Source organism: Athene cunicularia (genome assembly GCF_003259725.1).
Source record: "Athene cunicularia isolate RWA chromosome 1 unlocalized genomic scaffold, athCun1 chr1_part1, whole genome shotgun sequence".
Lineage (NCBI taxonomy): Eukaryota > Metazoa > Chordata > Aves > Strigiformes > Strigidae > Athene > Athene cunicularia.
The window spans coordinates 22154443-22163920 of record NW_020799091.1 but is presented as its reverse complement, the minus strand read 5'-3'; the positions used below and the strand labels follow the sequence as shown (position 1 = coordinate 22163920).

At 47.1% G+C, this 9478-nt stretch overlaps 1 protein-coding gene across 7 annotated transcripts in view; it reads right to left on the bottom strand.

Annotated features, from left to right (window-relative positions):
* Positions 1-4411: 4411 nt before the first annotated feature.
* Positions 4412-9478, bottom strand: part of LOC113486553 — a 69693-nt gene continuing 64626 nt past the window's right edge. Inside the window, exons 3-4 of one of the 7 annotated variants that reach the window (XM_026861141.1) lie at positions 8102-8227; positions 7884-7985 (exon numbers count right to left, since the gene is read on the bottom strand). In XM_026861141.1, the coding sequence (XP_026716942.1) occupies positions 7982-7985; positions 8102-8227 (130 nt within the window). In that variant the 3' untranslated portion in view covers positions 7884-7981. Of the gene's footprint in view, positions 4838-7105; positions 8228-9009; positions 9197-9478 lie in introns of those variants that run through there. The other 6 variants (XM_026860643.1, XM_026861222.1, XM_026860805.1 and 3 more) reach the window with 6 other exon arrangements.

Genomic DNA, 9478 nt, shown 5'->3' with positions numbered 1-9478 from the left:
CCGGCGGGAGGCTGCCAGCAAACCCACCTGCCATAGGGACTAGCTGTGACTGAGCCTCCTTCCAACGCCCTTTCCTTTGAGGTGAAAGAGGGAAATGATCTATTTTGGGGGAACATTTGTACCAGATGTTCAGCAATGGCAACACCATCTCAAGTGCGGCACACGCTGCCTCCGCGCAGCAGCACCCGGGCTTGGGCTCTGCCCGGGGGTCACCCGGCGGTGCCCCTGCCCTGCCTGGCATCCACCCCTGCCAGCCCTGCTCCAGGGAACAGGAGAGAGTCTGCTCCCCCCCCGCTGCTGGGGGCTGGATCTGTGCTCCCCATATTGGACAGGAGGGTTGTCCTGCTGCCCCACCATCCCCAGGCAATCGATGATATTCCTGTGGTGCCAGGGGTGCTCAGGAATGCCCACCAAAGCGTCCCTAATGCTGGGAGCAGCTCCTGCCTTCCACAGACCCCCAAAATGGGGGGAAAAAACCATCATATTGGTGCTGCCACAGGGTGCAGCATCCTCAGGATCTGCTACTGCCCAGGATTGGTGTCCCTGGTCCACCAGCCTCAATGTTCCTCTTTGAGCCCCCTGTTTCTACTCATGTGGATTTTTCTTTCCATCTGAATCATTTAATATGACTTGGGAGCACAATGGAGCTGTGATTTTTTTCGAAGCCGCCAGCCTGCAGGAAACAGAAGGTCTCTGAATAGAAGGGAGGCTCTTGTTACAACTTCCCTCTTATTTACTGTTCCCAGTAGCAGAGAAGTAAAAAGACAATGAATGAAATGGAGGATTAATCATGCGTAGCACTGAAATATAAACACGGAGACTGCAAGTCCCAGAGCACCGCTCTGAGCGATGGCTTGTACCTACAGTGTGCAGAAACCTCACAGCATGGAAACGTCCTGGGTTTAATGAGAACAGGCAAAAGGCAGAAGCGATTACTTGACAGACTTTTTTTTCAAAGGCAGACGTGCAAAATGTGAATTTTACAGGGACTTTTCTCTGTCTGTTCAGCATGGTCAAAACTTGAGTTCAAGTTGATATCCCCAGTGCTTAATCATCGACCCGTGACTTTTGCAGAGGAAACTCCCTTTTTTCTCATTTTTCTGCACTAATTTTAGAACAATAAAAGTTCAAGACAACTCCACCATCCCAGAGAATTTTAAAAATGCTTCAGAGAGAAACTACTGTGCTGCGGTGTGTCGCTTTGCTCCTGAAAGGGGTTGTGGGCATTAGGCTCACTACCTTTTGCTCTTGCTTTTGGGTTGATATCCAAGCACTGGCAGATTATTAATCATATTCCTTATTTATTTTTTGGATTTTTTTAATTAGACATTTACCTGCATTTGATTTCCAGCTGTAGATTTAGAGAATTCACACCAGCCTTTGCAGAGATTTGAGTACCTCAAGTTAATTGGTAATAAATTAACCTCGGGAGAAGCTGTGGCTCTGTCACAGGCTGTTCATGTGAGGCAGCTTATGTGCATACAGCTTTGTGAAAGTCTTTAGTGAAGCAAAATGTAGGAAAAAAATGTGAAAACAGGGATGTGTAACACAATTCAAATTGCCTGAAATGTCTTTAATAAAAAGGTGGTTTCTCTATCTGAATATCTGCACCTGTCAGGTAAGTACTGTTGAATTTTCTGGCCATTGGATGCTGCATTTAATGTGAGAGTTGAGGCGAAAAGGACAAAGCAATTGTAAAACTGATAGGAAAGTTGCTCCCGAGCTTTATTCAAAAACCACAAACCTCTGAACTGTTCCTTTTATGGTTCTCTTTAGAAAACATAAACAAACGTGAAAAAGTTAATCAAAATTTATTTGGACCACCTGCAATAATAAAATTGAAGTGACCTAAGTCTGGAAATACCACAATATGCCTGTAAGTGAATATAAATGCCAGAGCATGCGATACAATTAAGCTAAAAACAGACCCAACTGATGTGTGTTAATACAAGACTTGAAGGATTATGTGAATAAAAGTCTAGATAGCCAAACCTGCAGTGCTGCTTAACTAATCCCTGCAGTAACCCTGCTACCGAGCATTTGCCCAGGCCTGAGACCCCAGAGCAGGCAGCAGGCAGGCAGCAGGCAGGCAGCAGCCCTGCTGAAGTCTCCTCCTGCCCTTGCCCACACAGCTGGATTCGTTTCGCTTTCTCTTTCTGCTGTGCAGGACAGAGTTGTGGCTACCTCTGTCAATTATTCACACTGTTTGCGTGGAAATATATAATTTTAAAATTTTTTTTTTTTTATATTAGAAAATTTTTTTTTAATACTACTTCTAAGCGTATGTTGGTGCTGCATTAAATTAGTCAGTGGTAGCCTTTTAAATCCCTTTCTAAATACTTTTTAAGAGGGAAAAGAGACACATGCATCAACATCTCAGCTGCAGCTCCCATGTTTAAACATGGCAAAGGTGACGCCAGCCTGAGCCAGATGAGTGTCCCTGGCCAGGAGGGGAAGGCTCCCACCACCCTGAGCCCACGGCACTCATAGCCTTCAGGTGACTCCTCTCCAGAGGCTTGATTTGCCAGCAAATCCCTGGTGAGGAAGAAGAGGTGGGGAAGATCTGCCTGGGGTCTCTGGTCATGGTACAAGTGCTTCCCAGAGGAATCCTTCATTGCTTGCCCTTGATTTTATTTATTTTAGGGTAATTAGTAATGGAGAGCTCCTGAGCAACCCAAATTTGGACAGTCTTTGGAGAACCAGATAACAAAATTGGGGAAGAGTCTGGTTTTTTCTCCTTCCACCTGCTACAGCAGATGTTGGAGGATCTCAAGCCAGGATGAGGGTTTGCCACTGCCCTGCTGGGTGCCCTCTCCAACCACGCTCCTGTGGTACTCCTGAGCTGGGGACGCTGGTCCTGTCTCAGTGTTACCCCTTGAGGATGCACATGTCAACTGCCTCAGGAGGTCACAGAAGCTGTGTGGCACTGGCCAGCCAAGCCACACGCTGCCAGTGCAGTTTAAAAGCATGTCTCTCCTGAAATCTGCAGTCCCTCAAGGTAGTGAAATACCTAGGTTGACTGAGTAGTTTGTCCCTATAAAAATCAAAAACCTCTGCTCCTTCAAGACCTACATCGTACAGAAATTATCTTCATCACGTGCAGGTGAATTGCTGCATTCGGGAGGAGCTGCAGTTGTGATGGTGCCACCTGAAAGACGGTATTCTGGGACCGGGAGCTGCAAAACGTAACATAAACCAGTGTGGCACTGCAGGGGGGTGGTCGGAGTGGGGCACAAGTAAGGCTGCATGGAGTATTTGCACTAAAAGCCTGGTGAAAGTCCTTCAGTTTCATATTTCATTGCTGTAACCAAACTGACAGATTTAACATATTCCATCTCTGATGGCTGATGGAAACTGCAGGGATGTTCATGGTTCCAGATACTCAGGGAATTGCAAAGGGACAACTGTGCGAGACAGTGCGGTCCCTGGGCCTTGGCCTCCCCCACCCCCCCACACCAGCCCCATCCTGCCCCATCCCTGACGTCCTCATGGCCCCATTGTCCCCACAGCCCCTTGTCCCCTGTCCCCATGGGTGGCAGGTGGGGACGGGAGCTCTTGGCATCCATGGAGCACCTTTTGGAAACCCAGGATGCGCTGCCTGCCCACCCTCTGCTCATTCCAGTGTTACAATTTTGTGTCAGACTTGTGGCATCCTGCTGCTGGGTCCCGTGATTTCAGACCTCCTGGACAGTCATCCCAGCACTCATAAAGGCATCTTCCCTGAGGCCACTTGAGTTCATGAGAATTGGGAGATGTTAAATGAGCTCTGAGTATGAACTGAAATGCCTCCGTAAAATGCTAATAAAATGTGCTGCATTTTTTTTCCCTTCCACCCCCGGCTTTCTAGTTTCAGAACATTGCTAGCAGAAATTCAATGAATCTTCATGATAAGATTCCTGAAGTCTGTAGAGCTTTGACTGCTTTTGGACTCAGTCGTGACTTCTCTAGCAAGTCACTTGGAAGTTCGTATAATTGCCATAGTACAATGGATTTTAAAAAACCAGACTCTATCTTGTTATAAAGTCTGAGGGCCTGTCCCTGACAGGGTCCTTGCAGGCTTTAGTCTCTGTGCCAAGGCTGCTGGCCACAGGACCCCCCGCCAGGAGCCGTAAACCTCACCCCTCAAAATTAAGGGAGTTTCTAAAAAGGGAAGGTGCATGCTCAGTGTCTCGGCCAGCCAGGCTAAGGAGGAGATCAGGGAGAGGGGCACAGGCTGCTGCCCCCTATCCTGCCAACTGGCACCCCACGCCTCTCTCCTCCGCGCCCGCTGGGACGGCACGAGTAATCTGAGCTGCGCGCAGCAGTGACGACTCCCCAGCATTCTGGGTGTTTGATCCGAGGAAATCACCAGTGAGCCAGGAAATGTCAAGATTACATCACAGCCAGAATTTCTGTAAAGCCCTGAAAAAGAACTTGTTAAAGCCCATTTCTCTGCAGCGTGATACCAGCTGCTTTCGTTTTTGCTTTGCATTTCAACTTTACGGGAACAGGCGGGCAAATCCTCCCCCCAGATATCACTTTACTTTCATCTCCTTTAGATTTACAGTGCTTTTGCTCGCCGTGGCTGGGGCTGGAGGAGTGAGTCCCTGCTTTGCTGGGCCCCTGCTGAAGGGGAGATGTGCGGGATGCCCGTGGGCCACATCCTGCAGCTGCTGGTGCATCCGACTGCTTCAACACCTGAAGCCCCCGACGGAGCACATGCATTGGACCCGTGGGGACGGATGCTGGCTGAAGCCAAGCTTGTCCACACTGGGAAAGAACAGAGGGTATGTGGCAGTGGAGCCGCCAGCCCCTTCCCTGTGTGTTTGCTCCTGTTCTGGGTGGGCGCCCCAGGCAGCTACAAGGAGGTACCAAAACTTCATAGCAAAACTGCACCTTGTTATTGCACTCATTTTGCAATACTGTTAAGGAGCATCCAACAGAGTATGTGACCCACACATGTTTAATTTCTTTTACAGTCTCTGTTTTGATATATGCTGGATGTGTTTTTATAAAACGAAGATTTATTGGAACCTGGAATTTTATGGCTTTAAGGTTCAATTGAGTCCAGATTGCGAGTTTCTCCTTTTGGAAGATGAGGAGAAGGTTTAAAAGAGCCTGAAGAAGCGTGTTCCGCCTGTGGCACTCATGAAATTCTAGGCCAAGGCTGACACCTTTTCGCTTAACTTCTAATATAATGTCAAAGCAAAAATTTACTATCAAATATTATGTCTTCCATATGCGATGCTCTGCTGCAGATACAGATCATGGCAATTGTGTTGGGCTGCTTTCTTTTAAGTTATTATCTGTGCCATGAGAAAGGCAGGATTCAGTGCAGGATCCAAGGAAGAATGGCAAGTCAGCATGAACTCAAACCATGCATAATTAACGATAATGTCTCTTCACTTACAAATGTGTGCTCCTGCTCTCGATTTTTCTTGTAAAAGGACAGCAATGCCTTTGCTGCCTACAATGCTCAGGAAAGCAGCGTATTTTTAAAACACATTTAGTCCTGCAGGAATATCTATTAAACACGTTCCATGTATTTATATGACATTAATCATAAACCAAAGTATTTTCTTGGATGGTAAGCACAGCTCAGTAAAGAATAACATCGGTTCAGAAGAAAACTCAGCTCCTGTTTTGTACCAGAGCAAACCTGAAGTTTGCTCTGGGGAATCTGCCCAGAGAACTGGTAGATGCCCCATCCCTGGAAACATTCAAGGCCAGGTTGGACGGGGCTCTGAGCAACCTGATCTAGTTGAAGATGTCCCAGCTCATGACAGGGGTTTGGAGTAGATGACCTTTAAAGGTCCCTTCCAACCCAAAATACTCGATGATTCTATGAACTAAGTCCATTGCCTCCTGCAAAGATATTTTGCCTGTGTGTCAGGCCATGCACAAGCAGGGCTGGCAGTCCTTGTGCTGTGGGGTTTGAGTAAGAGAAGGCCTTATGGGTGCCAGCTCGGTGGCCTGCAGAAGCCAAAGTGTTCATCATCCACAAACAACATGGCAAGAAAATAATGAAATGCTGTTTTTCTGCTTTGCTACCTGTGTCAAATGGCCTTGAGTGCTCTGGTAGGAAACAACCAGCATCCAAGGAAGCAGAGACTGAGTCCAGCTCTCTGGTTACCACAACATAAGTAAACAAACAAGTTTATCACAAGTGATGAGGGCATCATGCCAGTTTCAGTTGAAATAAAATTAAAAAAGAAAAAAAAACCAACAAAAAACAAACCAAGAAATTATTACAGCATGAGGAAAGTTCTGAATGAAAATGATTGTTCATGCGAATACCAGAAATATATCTTGTCATAAACTTGGGCCTCCACATCTGCTTCACCACCAGAGGATTCTTTATAAACAGCCTCTTTAATTTTATCTAACAGCCTGTTCGCAGACATGCAGTCCAAAAATACATCTCCTTTTCCTCCTCGCACTATCCTGAGCTTGGCAGGGCACCAAACATGAGGTTCAGCTCCTAGTTCAAAAAAGCCCTTCTTTAAGCATTGACTCTGAGCTTGATTTAATAAAAGTTCTGTTCGGCTTCCTCCGGGCAGCCCTAATGGGATGCAGAGCCCTGCACCTCTCGGGGGCTGCTCCAGACCTGCTCCATGTTGGGCAGTAAGATTGTTTTATGGTGAAATGAAATTACTCTGCAATGGAGTTGGGGAGCAGACTAGTGTTTTCCAGCGTGTCTTCTCCAAGGGGTGCAGAGCTTCGCTTTAGATCCTCCAAAAATGGGAGTGAGCGGGCATTGTGTGAAAAGCGGAGCAGAAGCCACAGTGAGGGATGCCCTGGTGCCACGAGTACCCAGGACCCCCTCATGCCGGCCCTGTCATCCCCAGGGGAACAGAGGGAAAAGCATCAAAGCCCCTAAAAGAGCTTCCAGCCCGCCGAGTGCCCAGGCAGAAGGTGCATCTGCCAGGTCCCCAGCGTGTTATTGTGCTGCTGAGCACTGGTAGGTGCCCCTGAAGGAAAGACCAGGCATTTTTCAAAATAGGGATGTTACAGTGGGGTTTGTTCCCAAAAGGTCCCCCCAACACCAGCAGCAGAAAAAACACCTTTGTGCCTCCTGACATTGATATTCCCAATGATGATTGCCTGGGAAAGCTGGAAGGGATATTGGCTGCCTTTTAAGACAAGGGCAAAAATGGGTGATGGTGCCCTAGAAGATGAAAAACCTCCCCACTGTGAGGGCTGTGCCATATTGCAGGCCCTACCTTCCAAAGAAATTAGTGCGAGAAACACTGTGTAACGTAGCATTCACTCCAATGCAGGATTTAGTGCTAATTAGCTGGATAATTGAAAACATTTTAGAATTATCCCATTTGACAAATGGAGGAGTGGATTTTAAGCATCAAAATTTGCAGCGATAAAGAAATATTAATGACCTGGTGCATCTTGATGTCCAGTGGAAGGGGATGTTTAATAGTTTCTCCTTATGGTTCAGTTGTTTTTTTAAATTACTTGGAAGCTAAAACAGCAGCAGACATAACCACTACTGTTGGGAGGGGTGTTAATAATAAGTAGATTTTATTTAGCATTGCAGCAAAGGATTAAATGGAGTAAAATAAAGAAGAGAGGAGTTTTCTGAGTGTTCAGCGAGGCAGGTCCCATTGCCGAGATGTGGAGGAGAATCAGCAGAAATGTCCCAGAGCCCGTATAGTAACACTAATGGAGGCAAATTAGCAGCACAGGTGTGAACAAAAGGGAACCACTGCTTGTGGCAAAGGATGCTGGCAGGTCTCTAGTGATGGAGGAGGACTCTCTCAGCTGGAGTGGGAGATGCCGGTGGCACCCTGGCGTTTGCTGTCACCTCCTGGGATGTTTTCTGATTGGTCCTTGTGGTCACGCCAGGGTGGCTCAAGAGCCTTGTGCTGTTCTGCTGCTGGTCCCCAATGGCGCTTGAAAGGGAGAAGTAGGTTTAGCTGACATGATGCCCAGCTGTGAGCCGCAGTACACTGATCCTTCCTTTAATGTACTACAACAGGGATGTAATTCAGCTGTAAATTAGACAGCATATATTGGAAATCTTGCCATTTTGTAAATCACATTTTAGAAGGTATTTTAGTTATATCTAAGCATCCACTCACTGGCAGTATCAAAATGCTAACGGTACCTGTGTATGCTCTGCAGGAGTTCCTGACATAACTGCATTTCACATCTCCTTAGCATGGGTTCAGATAACTCCAGACGTGGGGTACACGTGGATCTTCCTGGCATCTGGTTTTGGCCAGTCCCATGGCTAGTGGAGTCAAATGGAAAAGCCGCTTTTGAGTGAAGAGGCTTAGAGGAGAGCAGGATGCGGGCAAGCACAGGCACCGCTGCCCAGGTAGGTGGTGGAGCTGCCATCTTTTGAGAATTCCCCAATTTGGCTAGTTGAGGCCCTGGAAAAAGCCCTTTCAGCCTCAGTTACTGTATCTGGAGCTTGCAGGCAGTGACAATCTGTCTCTGAGCATTTATGGGATGCCCCTCAGAGCCCTCCTCGGGCAGAGATGCTAAAAGCCTCCCAGCAAAGCCTGGAGGAGCTGGCTTGCCCCAGCCTGACTGACGCTGCAGTACGAAGGAGGGTAGGAAGAAAGCTTGAAAAAGTCACACCGAGGCTGCAATTTCCAAAGCAGTGTGAAGGAACTGGATGCCTTTATGCCCTCCAGCTGAAACACTAGGTCTTGGCTGTTAATAGACTATGCTGTAAATGTAGCATTTCCTTTACCTAATCATGGACAATTAGGGGGAGGCACTTGTTACTAGCCAGGCAAAAACCTTTTGTCTGCAGTGGCGTTCTTCCCCATGGTGGAAAAGAGCAGGTTTTGGGCAACCTAAGACAATGTGGCCATAACAGCAGCAAAAGCAGAGGGAGACACAGCCTCAGATGAAGCTGAGACAGTAAACAGAGAAATAACAGTTCTGAAAAGTCCATAGTTTTCCTGGATTCATTTCCCTCCTTTCCAAGCATTTTGCTGAGCACTACAGGATTCAAGCCATTATTATTTTAAGAAGTTTTTTTGGCTTTTCTGCCTGCAAAAATAGTCATCACTTGTAAATTGAAGGCATCGATGTCTTATCTGGTCTGCAGCCAGAGGGGCTGGAAGCAATAGAAGAAGTGTGAACTTTCTCCTTCATCTCAGAGAACATTAACTTCAAAGCCCAGCCGTAAACTTTCAGATGTAATGACTATTTGTCCAAAGGAGAAACACATCAGCTTGATCAATGACTGAAAGGTATAAAACACAGAGATTACATTTGCTAAACACTTGTGAAAAGTACATGGTTATACTTGGGTATGTGGGGGGGTGATTGATTACTGAATTATTTGGGCAGGCAGACCTTAGGGGCAGAATCAAAGGTTGTCGTGGTTTGTTGTAGGTCCAGCATCGAGTGGTTTCTGTCCCTAAGGAGGCTGGGCTGCCATGTCAGAGCTTGCCCCAGCATGCCGTTGGGTGCAGACCTTTGTCACTGAGTGAGGACCTTGTGGCTGTGTTTGCAGCTGCACGAC